At 48.7% G+C, this 18,294-nt stretch overlaps 9 protein-coding genes across 9 annotated transcripts; 3 read left to right on the top strand and 6 right to left on the bottom strand.

Moving 5' to 3' along the window:
* Nucleotides 1-118: 118 nt before the first annotated feature.
* N7489_009295 (succinate--CoA ligase (GDP-forming) subunit beta) lies at nt 119-1,899 on the top strand (the record flags this gene model as incomplete). Its single annotated transcript, XM_056715045.1, has 8 exons — nt 119-172; nt 238-321; nt 400-472; nt 532-631; nt 692-1,237; nt 1,301-1,347; nt 1,401-1,693; nt 1,765-1,899. 8 exons carry the CDS (start codon nt 119-121, stop codon nt 1,897-1,899), a joined length of 1,332 nt encoding a protein of 443 aa, XP_056562667.1.
* Nucleotides 1,900-2,519: 620 nt separating this feature from the next.
* Nucleotides 2,520-4,254, top strand: N7489_009294 (F-box domain protein; the record flags this gene model as incomplete). The annotated part of the gene is made up of 4 exons (XM_056715044.1): nt 2,520-2,590; nt 2,643-2,808; nt 2,867-3,264; nt 3,324-4,254. 4 exons carry the CDS (start codon nt 2,520-2,522, stop codon nt 4,252-4,254), a joined length of 1,566 nt encoding a protein of 521 aa, XP_056562666.1.
* A 978-nt stretch (nt 4,255-5,232) lies between these two features.
* Nucleotides 5,233-7,176, top strand: N7489_009293 (heat shock factor family protein; the record flags this gene model as incomplete). Its single annotated transcript, XM_056715043.1, has 6 exons — nt 5,233-5,519; nt 5,579-5,677; nt 5,725-5,792; nt 5,854-6,197; nt 6,253-6,322; nt 6,377-7,176. 6 exons carry the CDS (start codon nt 5,233-5,235, stop codon nt 7,174-7,176), a joined length of 1,668 nt encoding a protein of 555 aa, XP_056562665.1.
* Nucleotides 7,177-8,012: 836 nt separating this feature from the next.
* Nucleotides 8,013-8,774, bottom strand: N7489_009292 (DUF3245 domain-containing protein; the record flags this gene model as incomplete). The annotated part of the gene is made up of 2 exons (XM_056715042.1): nt 8,013-8,478; nt 8,593-8,774. The coding sequence occupies 2 exons, from the start codon at nt 8,772-8,774 to the stop codon at nt 8,013-8,015; spliced, it is 648 nt and encodes a 215-aa protein (XP_056562664.1).
* Nucleotides 8,775-9,380: 606 nt separating this feature from the next.
* Nucleotides 9,381-11,080, bottom strand: N7489_009291 (cytochrome P450; the record flags this gene model as incomplete). Its single annotated transcript, XM_056715041.1, is given in 6 exon segments — nt 9,381-9,540; nt 9,594-9,760; nt 9,815-9,879; nt 9,897-10,537; nt 10,572-10,921; nt 10,991-11,080. The coding sequence occupies 6 exon segments, from the start codon at nt 11,078-11,080 to the stop codon at nt 9,381-9,383; spliced, it is 1,473 nt and encodes a 490-aa protein (XP_056562663.1).
* A 258-nt stretch (nt 11,081-11,338) lies between these two features.
* Nucleotides 11,339-11,656, bottom strand: N7489_009290 (uncharacterized protein; the record flags this gene model as incomplete). The annotated part of the gene is made up of 1 exon (XM_056715040.1): nt 11,339-11,656. One exon carries the CDS (start codon nt 11,654-11,656, stop codon nt 11,339-11,341), a length of 318 nt encoding a protein of 105 aa, XP_056562662.1.
* Nucleotides 11,657-11,693: 37 nt separating this feature from the next.
* N7489_009289 (uncharacterized protein) lies at nt 11,694-12,691 on the bottom strand (the record flags this gene model as incomplete). The annotated part of the gene is made up of 2 exons (XM_056715039.1): nt 11,694-12,394; nt 12,451-12,691. 2 exons carry the CDS (start codon nt 12,689-12,691, stop codon nt 11,694-11,696), a joined length of 942 nt encoding a protein of 313 aa, XP_056562661.1.
* A 671-nt stretch (nt 12,692-13,362) lies between these two features.
* On the bottom strand, nt 13,363-16,756 carry N7489_009288 (uncharacterized protein; the record flags this gene model as incomplete). The annotated part of the gene is made up of 3 exons (XM_056715038.1): nt 13,363-13,539; nt 13,593-16,292; nt 16,367-16,756. The coding sequence occupies 3 exons, from the start codon at nt 16,754-16,756 to the stop codon at nt 13,363-13,365; spliced, it is 3,267 nt and encodes a 1,088-aa protein (XP_056562660.1).
* Nucleotides 16,757-17,471: 715 nt separating this feature from the next.
* On the bottom strand, nt 17,472-18,287 carry N7489_009287 (oxidoreductase-like domain-containing protein; the record flags this gene model as incomplete). Its single annotated transcript, XM_056715037.1, has 1 exon — nt 17,472-18,287. The coding sequence occupies one exon, from the start codon at nt 18,285-18,287 to the stop codon at nt 17,472-17,474; it is 816 nt and encodes a 271-aa protein (XP_056562659.1).
* Between the last annotated feature and the right edge of the window lie 7 nt (nt 18,288-18,294).

Here is an 18,294-nt window from a genome sequence, read left to right as displayed (position 1 = left end):
CCCCGAAGACTTGCTGAAAAAGAAAGCTGTTCTCCCGGTCCCTTACCAACTATCTAAACGGGCTTTATACCTCCGCCCTTCTACAAATTCCCCCTCTCCTCTCTCATCCTAATTCATCATGTTCAAGCTTGCTCGCGGTAGACCCGTTGCGGCGGCTTTCAAGGCTGCGACAGTGAGTTATATCTGAATTCGATCGGGCCGCGTTTTATGTGAGCTGACTTTGACTATGAACAATAGCAACCCTCCATCCAGAGCAGACTCGCTTTGCAGAAGCGAAACCTTTCAATCCACGAGTACCTTTCCGCAAGGCTCCTCAAGTCGGTACGTGTACCCGCGTTTCACCCTTCGGTCGCCCGAAGAAAAAAGGAAGGAACTCGGGATTGCTGATCAACAATCTAGTACGGTGTCGGTGTCCCCCAGGGTGATGTCGCCAAAACCGCCGAAGAGGCTGAGACTATTGCCAAGTCCATTGGTGAGAATGACCTACTGATTCCCCCCCGTGAACGCGCTCGCTGAACATTACATCCCCAGGTGGTGATGATCTTGTTATCAAGGCCCAGGTTCTCGCCGGTGGCCGTGGTAAGGGTCAATTCGACAATGGTCTCAAGGGTGGTGTCCGTGTGATCTACTCGTGAGTTGTACAAGTCCGAGAACAGGTCGGGAACAATGGAGCTGATAGATATCTTTGCAGTCCCACTGAGGCCAAGATGTTCGCTGGCCAGATGATCGGTCACAAGCTCGTTACCAAGCAGACTGGCGCTGCCGGCCGTATCTGTAACTCGGTCTACATTTGCGAGCGCAAGTTCGCCCGCCGTGAATTCTACCTCGCTGTCCTCCTTGACCGTACCACCCGTGGCCCCGTCATCGTTTCATCCTCCCAGGGTGGTATGGATATCGAGGCTGTCGCCAAGGAGAGCCCCGACGCCATCATGACCACCCCCATTGACATCCACGTCGGTGTGACTGACGAGATCGCCCGCACCATCGCTACCGATCTTGGTTTCTCTGAGCAGTGCATCGAGGAGGCCAAGTCCACCATCCAGAACCTTTACAAGTGCTTCATGGAGCGCGATGCTACCCAGCTCGAGATCAACCCCCTGTCTGAGACCTCCGATCACCAGGTTCTGGCCATGGATGCCAAGCTTGGATTCGACGACAACGCCGAGTTCCGCCAGAAGGAGGCTTTCTCGTGGCGCGATGTTACCCAGGAGGATGCTGATGAGGTCAAGGCCGCTGAGTAGGTTGCCTTGCTGGAAAAGCAAACCCTAGACAGCATTGACTGACTTTTATCGTTTTCTAGGCACGGCCTCAACTTCATTAAGCTCGATGGTGACATCGGCTGCCTTGGTAAGGTTCCTGTTGATACTTCAAAAGATCGCCATACTAATTCTCGCGTTCAGTCAACGGTGCCGGTCTCGCCATGGCCACCATGGATATCATCAAGCTTAACGGCGGTAGCCCCGCTAACTTCCTCGATGTCGGCGGTGGTGCCACCCCCGCTGCTATCAAGAGTGCCTTCGAGCTGATCACCAGCGACCCCAAGGTGTCCGCCGTCTTCGTTAACATCTTCGGTGGTATCGTCCGCTGTGACGCCATTGCCCAGGGTTTGATCAACGTTGTGCAGGAGATGAACTTGCGCACCCCCATCATCGCCCGTCTGCAGGGTACCAACATGGAGCAGGCCCACAAGCTGGTATGATTACAAGTCCCCGTTTCCCCCATTGCTAGGTATGATGTAAACTAACCGAATCTATTAATTTCTAGATCAACGAGTCCGGCCTTAAGATCTTCTCCATCGAGGACCTCCAGAACGCCGCTGAGAAGTCTGTCCAGTTCTCCAAGGTTGTCAAGATGGCCCGCGACATCGATGTCGGTGTTGAGTTCACCCTCGGCATCTAAAGGGATGTTTACCCCTTTGGTTATAATGATAGAGAGGGTAGGGAGCAATTTCATTTGCCTTTTTCCTGGGGCTAGCGAACCGAACCGAACCGCCGCAGTGACATCTTAGAGAGATCTTTGTAATGCTTTTGCGCCTGTTCCTGTGTCATTTATTTTCTTTTTGTCACTGTATTCTTGAGTGTTTCTATGACCTAGATCAGTTCCTAATCGGGATGTGTGAGAGATGACATATTGATCTCTCGTTTAGTGTGAAGTGTTCATAAAGATTCGTATATGTATGGTAGATGGCTGCTTGGACCGAGTGGAAGTGGCTTTGATTCGGCCGTATATTATTTGCTGTATATGTATTCTTTGAGTGTAAGCAGTAAACGACTTACCAACTGAAAGCGGAAGCTGATCAATGCATCGGAATCCGTATAGTATGTTCATGGAGAAAAGACAACAAGAAGTTAGGATGTTTGTATAAGCCGCGCTTACTATGAGCCTACCACCTTACTTAAACCCCACCCCGTTCCCAGCAAGTCTGGAAGAAACCCCGTCAAAATTCCACCCATCATTTGACAATGTTTCCGTGAAAGATTCTCCATTTATCCCAGTCTTCCATTCGTCTCGAACCGAATATGGACTCACCCACGCAACCCATTCTCGCAGGCTTTATGGCTCTCCGTGACAGCTCAAGCCGGCGAGCAGTGTACGTCTCACGTCCACACTTCAGAGTCGGACCTGACGGCTAATACAAATAGGTTCAACGACATCCTTGATAAGCTAAGTCCACATGAGATACGAGAAGTGAAAAGCCGATTAGAACCGATCACATTCCAGTGTGATTTGCTAGATAAGCTGCCTATTGAACTGGTGGCTATGCTAGCAAAGTACTTGGACCTAGTTGATCTTATTCTCCTTCGGAGAGTATGTCAGCGTCTGTTTGGTTACTTGTGACATCTATTGACATTATTATAATACATAGGTCTCCAAACGATGGCGTGAATTGCTTTCTTCAACCATCGTCCTCACCACTGCAATCGGATATCACATGGGGAAAAGCGTTATTAAGCCCGATTATTGTACCTCTGCTGGTTTTGATACGCTGATTAAGAAAAGAATTCAAGCGGAACGAGGAGTCCCTGCTGTTGTGGCTACGATCCCTAATAACTTGTCCCCCGATTTTGAGGGCGGGTTGAACAGAGATGGGATAAGCTGCTTCAATGGAGTATGCGCATGGATTGAAGAATCCAAAGATCGAACTAGCATCTTCATGGTGCATCTACCAACCGGCCAAAACCGAACCCTGACAACAGTGAATCGCGAGGAGTTTACTCATGTTCAGGTCTCCGACACCTTGCTATCAGCAATTTCTGTTCGGGGGTATGTAACCAGGAAGGGAATCTCACTGTATTGAATACACTTCTGACTGGAGACTATAGGTATTGTCATGTCTGGAACATGCCCAAAGAACAGTACAAGTCCTTTCGCATTCCTTCATTACAGTTTGTTCATTGCGTATCCATCGGATCCAAGATCATGCTGAGCTACGCGGATTCCGTCGTTCATTTCTGCTTTGAATCTGGAATCGCCCGTTACATCAAAATCGGGCCGTTCATTCTTTTATTGTCAGTACATGCAGAAGAAGACGGATTCTCCGTCGTTTGTGCCCGCAGAAAAAATGGCGACAATATTCAACCATGGCAAGATGGTTACTTGCATTGGGAAGAGCATCACTTGCAGACCCAGAAATTCTCTGTTCATGATACTAGGTTTGTCTGCATCTGGGAGCAATATCACGAGCTTCCTTTCAGGCATGACGAATATTGGGGGTTCCAGTGCAAACAAGAAAAAGCCACACGCCCATACAGAGTGTGCCCCGGTCAAAGCTCTACTTTGCTGGAATATTGTACGGATGGGTATGGGGCTTCTATCAGTCGTTATCGTACGGATGATCCTTATCCACGATATGACTTTGAACATGGTTCATTTTCTCTTTCACTCGAGGCAGATGACCTGATTACTGTGTACTTCCGCCCCGAGGAGCTGGACTTCAGGTATCCCCACGCCAATCTAGACTATTCTGCCCGGGGCCCGGGGTTGATTTATTGTTTTGAGGACCACCCATTCTCAACAAAAATGAAATTGCGCATTGGCCGTGAATCCCCAGAGGTCTCGTATGGCCCCGGCACTAGAGCGTGTCGATTCGAATCCTTACGCACGGTACGTTTTCCAGATAACCGGTCATGCACCTCGGTTTTGGGGGATGGAGACTTCGTTCTCTTCCCTTCAGGTGACAAGATTTGGATCTGGTGTTTTGATGAGGCATGGCTCCCATCTGGTATCCCTAGCATGAGGATTGGAACTTGGTGATTTGGGGTAAAAAGTGGGAATCCGTTGAAGAAATGACTATATCAACTAGTCAGCTATGTAACCCCTGTCGAACCCACCTTGACACTAGCGGATGACTGCAGTTAGTACAAGCTCTTTGTCAAGCAATACTGTATGGATAAATACGTGATGCCCCGACAAGGCTTAGACTACATATATGTAAGGTCATATATGTATGCGAAGTACTAAAGAAAAGGAACTTGAATCAAAGAAAGACTATTTCATACAAATTTCGGACTCTCTTTTGTCTGACTCAGAGCTATTGATTCTACCTAGATAGGATAGGTTAACATCATGTTATGATCGTTATAATCAGGGGGTAATCTAAGATATAATAATAGTACTTAGGTAGTGTACGGAGTACTATGGAGTACGGAGGTAGAACTTATCTAGGTATGTCTAGCCAGTCTACTCTAACTGGATTATAATTACCGAATCTAAGAGCCAATGACTCCTTATATTTGATATATGCCTAGGTAGTGTGTTATTATCCATACTCCGTATTATGTTGATACATTAAATCGGCAGAATCCAAGCCAATAGGGCTATAAGAGAATATGGAGTAGAAATTAGACAATTAAAGTAGCCCCCTTTTTCCCCCAAAATAATATCATTGATATCCAATTGGTCTCTTCTTTACCTTTCATCCCTGTATAACTCCGTATAACTTCATATTTCTGCAGATCTGACTGTCAACGCATTTCCGCCCCCTTCCCCGCAGAGCCCTTTTTCTCAACCTTCCAGACACTTCGAGACTTTCTTATTTTTCCTTCTCTCTATTTTTACCTATCACCTTTTCCCCTTGAAAATAATACAATTTTTGCGCGATGACAGAGTTGATTATTGGTTGATCTCCCACGTTCTTTCGGCAGCATAAACGGTCCATCGCGTCCGAATTCCACCCCTCACGATCCCGTCGCATCCACCTTCGATTTTGATATATACCCACACCACTCCGACATGAGTCGTCTCGCCGACCCTCCTTCTACTAGGATTTCATTTGCCGGGGTACCAGACGCCCCGGGCAGGACACGAAACATTCCTGTACTTTCGTCGTCTGGCCAGCACCAGATGGATATCACCCCTCCGCCCACGGGCGCGCATGGCACTGACGACCGAATGACCGGAATCACCAATGGCGCTGAAGGGAACAATCCTTTGAATGCTTCAAACGCGGCTGTCGGTGCTGCGGCCGCAGCTCAGCAGCCAAAAGTCGTCCAGACTGCTTTCATTCACAAGCTCTACAAGTATGTTTTTTTGGGTCGTCGTCTTTTTATCTCCATCGGCTTACATTTTTGGAAAACAGTATGCTAGAAGACCCCAGCATCCAGCATCTCATCTCTTGGTCCGGTACAAACGATAGCTTCGTCATGTCGCCAACGTCGGAATTCTCCAAAGTCCTAGCGTGGGTACTATCCTCTTTGCCAATGAACTCGTCCCTGACCCTCGCAGATCGTACTTCAAACATACCAATATCTCCTCCTTCGTTCGACAGCTGAATATGTATGGGTTTCACAAAGGTGGGTGTTTCGCATGCTAGCTCTGATTTTGGTGATTTCTGACCATTCTTGATTCTGCTAGTGAGCGACGTCTTCCACACCGGGTCCCCAGATTCTGCACTTTGGGAATTTAAACATGGAAATGGGAACTTCAAAAGAGGCGATCTAGCTGGTCTACGAGAGATCAAGCGTCGTGCTTCGAGGCACGCTCTGATCCACCGCGATTCATTTCCTGGCCACAAGGCTCCTGCTTCGCAACCTGGAACACCCGCTGAACCCGTACACGATGCGACCGAAAGTAGAATGGGACACATGGAGTCAAACATACTTGAACTGTTGAATCGTGTGGCTCGGGCGGAAGAAGGCAATATGACATTGAACTCGAGGTGTCATGCTCTGGCCGAAAGCCTGACAAAGTGCTACCAAGTACGTCCGCCGTCCTATGTCAGTGCGGGGTGTATAGACGCTAACCTGATCTTAGTGGACGCATTCTATCTCGCGGTTTATTCAAGCTGTTGTGCCCGATAGGGAAAGCCCTCTACATCGCGATGGTATTTCAATATTGCCGCCTCCCCTCACAATGACACGCACTGACAACTCCCCAGTCTCGAGCATGCAAAGAGAAGTTGAGAAACATATCGAAATAATGCGCGCCATCGAAACTCCTCACGAGACTCTCATGCCTCCACGGCAACAGTACTTCGGCAACATGACTGAGGCCGGTCCACCTTTGTCACCGCGCCAAATGCCCCAGGACGATGCCCGTCGACAGTCCATGATGGACCATGCACCCAGACCCAACAACATGATCCGGCCGCCCGTCCCTCCCCATCTCTCAGTATCCCCTCGCCGCTACGGCTCGATTGGCGGCGCCAATTCTACAGCATATGCTCGCCCACAACCCCCCGTTGCGCCGCCCCCACAGCAACCGATGCCCCATCCTCTCTCTGTATCAACATCCCCAGGGCCTAGCTTGGCCCGTCGTCACACGTCTGCGGACATCCGACAGCATGGCTGGTCCCCTTCGGCTGGCTCCCCCTACCCCCCTGGCAACCCCTCAAACGGCCCCTGGCCTTCATCACCAGGGCACCGAACCCCGGTCTCTAGCGACCAGCAAGTCCGTGATGTCCTCGCCCAATATGAAATGGGTGCTCCCCGCCGCCTTCAAGAACAATCCCGCCATCCCACTCCACCCACTGCCGAACCTTCACCGTCCATGCTTGGTGTCGACAACGGCTGGACACTCGGCTCAAGATTCCCACATGGCTCTTCGTTGCCTGCGACCCGTCGCTCGAGCATGGCCAGCAATGTGCATTCATTGCTCAATCCTGCCGATACTGCCGAAAGGCCCGACGAGGACCAGCAGGCGATGGCAGACGACCGTAAGCGGAAGCGGTTGGAATAAATCCTGAATATTGGAAAAATCCCAGCATATATCTTCCACTAATGGTGGCACCACATTCTCCTTCCATAAAGTCCCTATACCACCGACGAGCCATATCACTCCCCTCTTCTTCTCCTACTCCTTTGACCTGCATATGTACCATTGACCAGAGCAAAGGGCACTCATCTCCAGGCATATGAAGAATGTCCGCAGCTCCGATCTCAGTTTCTAATTGCACCTGTAGATGTCCGTTTCACCCATTTCTTCTCCTTCACCTCTCATCTTTTCTCTACTTTTGGATATTTAATTCTGGCCAAAGTACGCTAATATCGGCGTCTCGGCCGTGGCTCTCCGGGTCCCATACTTCGTTCGCACACAGCATATCATATATACCCTTGGGTTGGGCGGAGCAAAAAAAAAACAAAAAACATTGAATCTTGTGGCACCTAGAGCAAGAGACTGGAACTGAATTGTATTTTATTTTTGCAGTTTGATTATATCAATTGGAATGATGTTTTTTTCTCTGCAGACAGTTTGATCTTGGTATCTTGTTGGAGTGGCACGGGGCGCAGTATGGCATCAGCTGAGTTGCCATTGGAGTATGTATTCTGTCTTCCTTGGACGTGTCTATCCAAGGGGCACTGCGCTGTAATCTCTGCTGCTGGCAAAGTGAAGACCCCGGCAGGCAATCCGCCCTGGCCGGTATGAGTTCACACCTGAATCAACGACCTGACCGGGCGCATCCACAGCGACCAATATCAAAGCCTAATCCATCCAGAAGAACCCAGATCCAGTGAACGCTCGCGCAACGCTCGTGTGCGTGAGAACATAGAATCGAACCTACCAACCGCAAATCCTCACCTCTTCTTCCTCTTCTTCGCACGCTCAGCCAAAAGCTCGTCAAGATAACTCGTCGCCTTCTTCCTGCCCTTCGAGCGCGCAGGAGCCGGCGCACCCTCACCCTCGCCCTCCTCACCACCTTTATCTCCGGCCTCAGCAGCCGCAGCGGCAGCCGCAGGATGCACACCACGACCCGCCCCAGCTCCACCCTTCCTCTTATTCTTCTGCCTAGCAAGCATAGCTGAGCGACCATCCTCTTCATCGTACTCGTCCTCGACCTCAGCTTTCGCCACACTAGCCGATGCAGACGCAGCCGTGGCCGTAGAAGCAGCCGCCGCCGCCTTTTGCTCGGCCGCGGCCTTCATAACGCGATCGTAGTTCTTGCCGAGGAGTTGTTTGCGCAGCTTATCGTTTGAGTCCAGCTCTGTGCGGTTCCAGCTTCCGTCTGCTGCTTTCTGGGGGAGGGGCGCTCCGACGCCGAGACTGTGATTTGGGGAGTGTGGTTAGTTGGTGCGTTTGTAGGGTATGTTCGGGGAATTGAGGATAGTGGTAAAAGATATGATCGGACTGTAGGTGGAAGACAGGAGCAGCACTCACGTCTCTGGCACTGCGGTAAAAATTTCATCTTCTTCTCGCTGGAGCTCTTCGTCGGTCTTAGGGTTTGCTAGCTCTTCTGTTGTTTGTTGTGGTAGCCATGAGGCTACGAGCCGTTGGCTGCGGGATAGAGCAACGTTGGCCCGGTTGAGGATTACGTCGGACTCGCTTTTAGAGAGCGACATGTTCGTTTCTCTGTGCTCAATGAGTTATCGGCGGATTCGAGTCGGTCTTTGCGGTTGGGATCTGCGGTGTCTTTTTTTGCCCATATGGTGGAGGCGGTGAGTATGTATCTATAAATTGGCCTGCAGATGTATGTGCCTACACATGTATTGTTGGGCAAGTTAACTTACCGAGAGACGTTCGGGTGTTAAAGCAATATAGATTAACACAGATGCATTTCCAGTCAGAGAAGCTCATGTTATGTATAAGTTCGGATGAACTATGGATGTTGTCCAAGGTGAGGGCAGGGCCGATATGAGTGCTAAATAAGCAGGATATTACCTAGGTAGCGCGGGCCGGAGATACATCATGAGAATATATGACAAGAACTAGCTTAGTCCTTGACAAATACTCGAGAGCATCAAATCTTACCAAAAACATAACCTGCAACGTTAATTTGATTGCTTGTTTAATATCAGTGCTATAGCGAGAAGCTCAAGCCAGTACCAGACGTGTTCCTACATTCCCTGTGTGTCTCGACCAGAAATCCAATCTGATATCAAAATTCAATATCGCGGGTCCTTCATGCGAAAAGCCTCTACAGAACCGTAACCTCGGTACTATCAGCTTCATTTGGGATGAGCTCTCGGCTTTAGTCTGATCATCAGTTTTGGCTTGTTCCATAGCACAAAGCACTCTTGATCCATCCAGTCCTTTTCAGGCTGGTCTAATTCCATATCGAAGTTGACCATGCGAGCGAGAATGATACGCATTTCGACGTATGCCAGACTGGAGAAATTATATATGAGCAAAGACCCAATACAAATGACAAGTGGACTTACTTGCGTCCAATGCAGTTCCTAGGACCAAAACTGAACGGCTGCGCTGCTGTTTTACTGTCATTCGCAAAGCGAGGGCTGCCCAAATAACGCTCTGGGATAAACTGCTCTGCACCAGCAAAGTTGGCAGGGGAGTGACTGGCAGCGAGATGAGGGACGGAAACAACTGTCTATAAAAGGTGTAAGCGGTGCTGTATAGCTTTTGAAGCAAGTTTTGTCGTTACCCCTCCTGGAACCCAGTTTCCAGCAATCATATCGCCTTGGGCATCAACAATGCGAGGCAATCCAACTGCAACGGGAGGATACAGTCGAAGAGCCTCAGTGAGGACGCCGGACAATATTCCAGTTTATTGCAGGATTCCAAGGTAATCTCTTCTTCCTTTGTAAATTCTGATCTGATCTCATCTTGAAGCTTTACCAGCACCCGTGGATTTCTCAGCAGAAGGTAGGTTACCCCAGAGAGCACAGTTGCAGTGGTCTCCGAGCCGGCAATGATGAACGTACTGCCATTGGTGATCATTTCTGGGATACTGAATCCTTTCTCGGTGCTTTGGTGCTTCAAAATGTTGCCGAAGAAATCAGGTCTTTCATTAGACCTACCTATCCTACGCTGAACCTTTTCCTTGGTCAAGGCTAAGTGTGCACTCCTCTGCGAGAGAACATGTCTAGGAGTAATGTATGGGAGGATGTATTTCGATCCTGGGAGGCGCCGAGAGACATTTGCGTAGGCGCCATACTTGAGCGAGCTGAATATAATGGACACCCATTGGTGGTACACCGAATTCTTGAGACAGTCGAATGGCTCTCCGAAAGCCAGGTCTCCAATTATATCAAAGGTTGTGAAGTTGTACCAGGCCACCATATCAACGGCATTCGTGCCACTGTCGATATTCTCATGCAGACGCTGCATCAAAAGATCAATATAACCCTTGATTATGGATTCCTGACTGCGCAATGAGCTTTCGGAGAATGCGTGACAACAAACGTCGAAAGCGGGAATGGTCGGCATCATCGGAGACGATGATGCTGGGAGCTTCTCCAGGGGTTGGTGCATAGAATCGATGATCTTTGGGCTTCTGGTCATGACCGACACGTGTCCCATAGATAGGCTTCCAAGCTGCGCCGTCTATGAAAGAAAGTTCATCGGGGGCAATGCGAACTACATCGCCGTACTGTTGATGCAATGCTTTGATCCTTTGCGGGAACCGGCCACCTAGGATCATGCGGATATAAGGTAGACGTGTGGCTGCCATGGATTTTGGTCCAGGATACTTGGCTAGAGGGTGCAAGTAGACATTATAGACCGGGAGACCGATGAGGTAAAGTGGGATCTATTTGGAAATACGTCCTTGGTTAGTCGAATCCCGCTGAAACAACTTGGAAGACCAATGTGCATTTACCAACGTCAAGCTCAGCTTTAGTAAAGCAAGAGCCATATTTGTGATGTCTTTCATGTTCGAAAGCGCCGACAGACCAGGAATAATCGCCATTATTAGGGACATCAAGCATAATATCCGAGAATATACAAAACATCTTCGACATTCTGAGGGTACTTATACTCCTCCTTTCCCCCTTGTCACTCTCACTTGTGTGACAGCACGAGAGAAGAGAGAAAAAAAAAGAAAGAAAGAAAGAAAGGGTCAACAGGGGCCCGGGCGAGAGGGCAATAACTAGTAAGCTAGCAGCGAATATTGAGTTCAATTAAGGATAATGGGATCAAGCTGAAGCTAGCTAAAAATAAAAAATGCCTAACTCTGCACCTTGTATTCCTCAATAGGCCACTCGCGTGGTGCATTGATCATACCAATCTCCTGCCCCTGGTAGATGAACAGAGTCCCAGTCATGGTAACCATCATCAGAGCTAGCATTTTGGCAGAGATTTCCCGGAATTCGGGTGCGTCCGATCCAAACAGAGAGACAGAGCGTCCGTTATCATGATTCTCACAGAAAGCGGTGGTCCAGCCATCTGTTCCCTCAATGAAAGACTGCCACTTCTCCACGATGGATTTCATCTTTGTCAACTTCCACGGCATAAAGATGTACTTCTCCTCCAGGCTGGGCCCCATGCCAATATGGCCGATATCCAAGTGAAAGACGAAGGATTTAAGTGTCAACGTCTAGAACATCCTCGAACTCGCTCATGAACTCCTCCATTGGTGCCAACTGAAGGGAACCGATTCTAGGCGCCGTGGAAGCAGCCGATTTCCGTTTTTTTGAGGTAGGTGCTTGGTCTGAGGACAGACTAAGTCGAAGGGGGGAGTTGCATGCCTGTTGTGCATGTAGGACGATAGACCCAAACATGTTGGCAATAGCTTGCCAGCCTTCTCTCCTAGCCTGTAATTGTAGGACTGACCACTCTCCCTCCATATTTAGCTGGTAAAAATGGAAGACCCAGCCGTCTGTTAGGGCCCCCCAAACCGTCCAGTTAGACTGGCCCCTTGATCTTCTATTGGTTTGTACCATCGCCATATAGGCGAGGATTTGGCCCTGGTCTGGGAAACAGCCGCGTCTCTTAGCTTCGATAATAACTAAATGACAGGCCATATGGTCCTTCTCTCCAAAAAGGAGACTGTAATCTGCAGTCCCGATACACGTATGTGGGACATTTTGGTGGAGGACAGGCCCCCACGCTAAAGGACTCTCCAGAGCCAAAGTTACTCGCGTGCCGGTAGGGTTTTGGAGTAGTCCCTGGTCGGATAGGCTGCGGTATACTGCCACTATTAAAGCGTCTACCCGACATCGGGACTTTGCTTCCGTAAAGACAGAAAGCTCGGTTAACTCGTCATATTTTTGAAGCCAGAGACCTACTTATAATTAGAACACTCACTCGTATAACGCCTAAGGGAGTGATAGCAATTACCAAATTCAGCCGGAAGAGGAACGTTTACTGAAGGAAACTGCCAACTCTGATAGCCATCGGCTGGCTTTATGTTGAAAACCTTCTCTGTTTGAGGTAACGTCATATCAGAGGGGTTTAGATGTGGGAGGTCATGAGAGAAAGGCTGCTCGATATGCGCAACAACAGGGGCGGGGACTTCGGACTCGGAATGATGGATCATATGGATTAACCGCTCGTACCATAATCGGAAGCCTTGGGGCATTCTTGGGGGCTTTTTAGTGCCGACCATTTTGTTCGGTTTCGTCTGGTAGCTATGTTTTCACGATGGTGGAGATATAATTCAAAGCTCGGAAGACAGTCTAATTCCTTAACTCACCCAGTCATATTGGCTGCTTTTGGCCCCGGATGAGGGACACTCGACGTATACATGACATAGTAACATTGGTGATGACCTCAAGATTACCCGATTCAGTCCGCGGTCTCGCAGCTTGGTTTTAGTCTAAACAGATACATTTGAATAAGTATAAAACGCTGAAGTCTCATATACTAGACACGCCGTTAGAGGAGCTAGTGTTCAAGCTATGTAACTGGGCATGATCTAAAAAAGATCCAAGATTTGTTTATCGGGGTTTATGACTCTGTTTTGGGGAGAGGGCTACCATGTTACCATGTATCTCTTTTATGCATAGAATAAATAGAGGATCCTGCACAGGACATGCAGCACAAAATCAACAGCCTACGATGTCCATATTGAACAATCCTCCTACCAGCGTTTGTTAACGAGGGGTCTTCTCAAATGGTTAAGTTTATTTTGGGACAAGCCGAGCCAGAAAATAATTTTATACTATCATGATAATTACAAATATGTGTCTATGCGTCTGTTGTACATGTCTTCTCCATTTATATGCGTGCCCTCTGCATCCATGTGGTATTTCATATACCTTTTCTAATGCCCAGAGGCGGATGACCTGAATGAAGAATAGCGTGCAGTGTTTTCCGAATTGTCTTCAAAAGGCGGTTGCGAGCTGCGATATATGCCTGCCCATTTCCTCTGGTGTTGCAGCCTGCCCTTTCTTCGCAAGGGAGTATCTTAAAGACAGTTTGAAGGGACTGCAGGGTTCAAGGTTAGCCCGCGAATTGAATAACCACAAGAATATACTGACCTCATTCAAGACTCTGTGTGTTTGAACCAATGACTTGGCAACTTCATTTTCTGTGCCATCCACAGTTTGCAGTTTGATCTTCACCCACGAATCCAAGATAACGCCATCTTCCTCCTGTTCTATTTTGTTTCCAAAGAGGCAGGCGGCTAGTGGGCTGACTCGGGTGGTCGTTTCCATCCCGCGAGGCCATTCGAAGTTGGAGACCATGATAAAGCCTTCGTCTCTGGACTCAATTAAACCCTTTCCCTTCTTGACTGTCTTCCTGGATTTGACAGTTAGGTTGGAGGAAAGACATTGCACCAAGAGTGCTCTGATCAAAGCGTTATCCAAGGAACTGGCATTGAAATTGGAGGTAGCAGAGTAAAAGCCCCTATCACCGTACGAGCTATCTGCAGGGAGGAGCCTGGCTGCGATCAATGTCTTGATGATTCGCTCAATTTCCGGAGTCACTGTGTGATATAGCTTGGATATATTGTCCTTTGAGACTTCATCCGTAAAAGCCGAAAGTTTGCCCTCATGCAACATTCCTCGAATGGCCCTAAAGGTCTGGATGGTAGCAACAGGATAGTCCGCTTCGTGGCCAAAATTAAATTGTCCAGTCAGCCCTCTTGGTAAAAGCAGTCCGTTCCACCCCAGACCCGCAAGGATCAGCATTGGGTCCAAACATCTGAAAATAATGCCCAGAACAACCATCTTGCCAAAGCATGGATCCATATCCAAATCGGCGACAAGATGGCCAAGAGCAGTTAGTTCTTCCTCCTCGTCCAATACCTGTAATTTTTTCAGATCATCCACTGCAGCACGAACGCTGGACTCTTGAGGTGGCTTATAGGTCTGCGCGAAAAGTTCTGCGATTGAGGGGGACGTTCCAGAGGTCGCTCGCTTAACATGCAAGCAGGCTTGTCGAAGACCCGAGCGACCAGACCAAGTCCTTGGAGATATGGTGGGTGAGAGGGAATCAAAACACTTTTTGGAACCAAGGAAGTAGTACTCTCCAGCTTGGGCTCTGCCTGCGCACTCTGCCCGCTGCAAGGCGACTTTTTGACTACTCCAGCCAACAGTCGATCTGATTCGCTCCAAATCGTGGGATCTCTTCTGATTCCTGTATTCTCGGAGACTTGACTTGCCACAGTCAACGACGTACTTCACGTCTGGAATTGTGAAATTGCTCTCTTCTTTTGCAATGATAAGCCTTCGGCAACCCGGAGGAATTCCAAGGTTAACTTTGGCTTCTTCTTTTGCAATGATAAGCCTTCGGCAACCCGGAGGAATTCCAAGGTTAACTTTGGCTTCTTCTTTTGCCGTATTTTTATGCAACTGAATGATTCTGAATCGATTCTTATCGGCAAAATGGATTCCTAGCTTTGGGCCGAAGGTTTTGATTTGTTCTATGACTGTCGGAATGGATGCATTCTCTGGGACGAAGACAAGGATGGAGCCTGTTTTTGTTGTAGACAGGAGCGAGAGGAGAGTCGCAGAAATCAACCCACGAGGTAGGAACCTTTGGGAAGCGATATTGATTTCTACCTCTTCCGACTTTTCAAACAATTTGAAATGCTCGTTCAAGAATATTCTTGTATTGCTGTCATCAAGAAGGAGAGGCCGTATGATGCTCGGTGTCAAAGCATGGGCGATGTTGCCAATTACTTCTTCAAGATAATACTTCTCCACAGGGAAGCCCATAGGAATAGTCACATGAGGAGCAGGCAAAAGCGTGCCATCTGTACTTTCGGTACCGAAATACGAACAAAGACTATCGATCTGAGCAAATGAACCCATCAGAATGACCTTTGGCACAGAAGCACTGGTAGACTTGCGTCGTTCAACAAATCGTTTCAAAAGCAGCATGCCCGGGCCGAGATCGAAACCACGTAAGTGAACATCATCAAATATGACGTGGGAGAATTGCTCCAAGCTGGAGGATTCATTTTTCAACATTCTCAGCAAAGCGTCCCTAGAGCAATACGTGACACTTCCCCCCAAAGGAGCAATGTGATCGGGCAACCCGGAACAAGTAGTATCCCCCGGCTCTTCAAATCTTTCATCGGCCACTCGTATTGGCACTTCGACAGCCTCTAATTCCTTTAGGTGAACACAGAGGACCTTACAAGATACCCCTGTAGAATTATCGATCGCATCCTCCAAGATAATTTGAGAAACCTGGGTGGTCTTTCCGGAGCCACGCTTCCAATCAATGATGCTGTAGGTGTTGCTGTTGATGACATCCAAAATTTGCTTCGCAAAATGTCTCACGGGCAGTTCAAGTTTCTTGCTTGTCAGTTCTTGGAAACCCGGTCCGTGGCAGGTGTCAGCCTCGTGCTTGAATAGCGGCAACTTCGCTGTTCTTCGCGCCACATACTTTGGATCATCGAGAGGAATCATTAGTGATTGCAATTCATCATACCTCCTCTTAAAGTCTTCTGCCAAAGGCATGTTTCGATTGGCATTCTCAAGCACCTTTCTTGCATTTTCGTTGATTGTAGACAATAAACCGCCCTTTATCAAATGATGTACAGTGGGAATCTGATCGGATGTAGATTGTTGCGCACTCAGCATGTCGCTTTTTAGGGGATTTTCAAGCAATGCGAGGCTCGTGCGACTGCCATGCTCTCTGAAGGCTTCCCGGGACAGCTCATCTCCCTCACAATTAGGTGATCGTGATCGATCTTCACGCAACTGTGCCAGAACCCTGTTTTCCAACTGCGGCATGAAATTAGATATGCACATGTTCACGTGTTCGATTTACTGGGGAAACCCTAGCGAGCTTCACATACACTAACAGCCTGAGACTTCTTCAATTCACCATGCTCGCCGCCAAGAATATGTCCATTTTTAGACAACGAATGCCTGGCCAGCTGTGAATCATGCGGGAGCTCATCTGCCGGGTTCTGTTTGGCAACAATCTGATTGATAAGCGCCTCAAGCAGTGGTGGACGGGTTGTGTAATAGTGAGCACCCATTGTTGGCCGGTGTCTTTCCAGTGCAGATTGGTTGCCAGCAATGATAGGATCTAGTAGCCGTAGCTTGCGACTGGATCGAATTGGCATGGTAGTCGAGCAAATTGTGTGTATGTTTCGTCTTGAGAATTGCAGCAACCTCAACTGGACTCCCCGGCGTGTGGAGAAGCAGGCTTCATTTTGAGCAAATAAACACACTTTTTTCATGTTTCGGAGGTGGACACAGGCACTCGTGCCTGTTGCCGTTATTGCGGAGCGAAGCGAAGCAATATTAAATCAAATCATATCTAGGGAACCTTGGAACCTACACGTGATTATGTAATCACTACACGGCCGGCGGCCAATTTCTGATCTTCTGACCGCTATGAAACAGCAGAATAAACCTCAAAAAACAGGACTTATTCACTTCACTCCGTATGACTACTCGGAGGCATAAGGCCCCGAAGATCCCTAGTAGAAACCGGTAGTTCACGGTAGGCGCGCGCATATAGCACGGGGTTAGTGGAGTAGCCTTGGAGCTCAGGGAGGAAAAAGAGCAAAAGCACAACATGATCAGAAAGTCGGCCTGGTACCGTGTGATATTATATCTGGTTGCAGACTCTAGTGAAGATGACAAACCGATCTACCTGAATACAGCAACTATCAAAATACTAATGGTCCTCCCGAGGTCAATGCTCCAGGATCATATTGCATAAGGATTGCACTAATTACACCTGTGTACACATTACAATATAGTTTCTAATGATCTATTATGGAACATGGAAAAAAAAAGTCGTGGCATTTTTGGTGTGTCTTATGTACAGTCTATCTCTATACCATATACTATGTCTGACTCTCTAAACACAGGTTCCCCCATTTGATCCAAAGCGGTATGAAACAGGGTATAAAAATCAACAAGCAAGGAAACATCAGCCCAAAGAGCTCACACTGCAGCCTCCTTTTGATGTTTCACCCGCAACCTTTTCTCCGTCTTCATGAACTCCCGGATACCAACAGGGACATTGGCGAACAGGTCACTATCTTCACTTGGCGGTGTCCAATTTGTTTCGCTACCACCGCCATCGTCATCCATGCTTCCGCTGGCTGAGCGGACTTCCGCTCGAGGCGCCGAGCGCATGTCCTTCGTTCCCTTCTCAGGACCACCTTTAGCTTTGGCCGTTGCGATCCGGGATGCCCAGTCTTCCATCTCATCCCGGAAGTCATCCCAGACACAGTGTACACAGCCGCTCATGCAGCAGTTGTCCGGTTCCTCGGGCTGGGGAGGAATGGGTACTCCGTTTATAGTTTTCCACATCGACTGCGGAGGAGCTTCACCAGGATTGTACCGCGAGGATCGGCCTGGACCGGCGAGACGGGTGCCAAATACGATCGCCATTTTTTCTTGGGGCGATTGCGGTGCGACGGTAGATGCCGGCGTCGGTTTGGCCTCGGACCGAGCGGGCGTCGGGCGCGACGTTGATGCGCCCCCACCGTATGGTGAGCTCGATTTCAATATCAATGAATAGTATCCCGATAAAGGGTGGGCTTGAGAGGAGTCCGCAATTTCCTCCACGGAAGCTGGGGTATTATAAGCATCGGGTTGGTCGGATTGTCCGTGGCCGTTCATGCGCCGGGGGGTTGGAACCAGCACATATTGTCGATATGATGCAAATGAAGGAAGTGCTCTGGCAGGGTGAGAGCGGAATTGAGATAAAGACCTCCGCAGCCAAGGTCTTGTACCTGCTGAGAGACACTCCATGGTGTGA

The sequence above is a fragment of the Penicillium chrysogenum genome, assembly GCF_028827035.1.
Source record: "Penicillium chrysogenum strain IBT 35668 chromosome Unknown utg000005l_segment0_segment0, whole genome shotgun sequence".
NCBI lineage: Eukaryota > Fungi > Ascomycota > Eurotiomycetes > Eurotiales > Aspergillaceae > Penicillium > Penicillium chrysogenum.
Note: the sequence above shows the minus strand (reverse complement) of the source record. Positions and strands in the feature narration are given on the sequence as shown.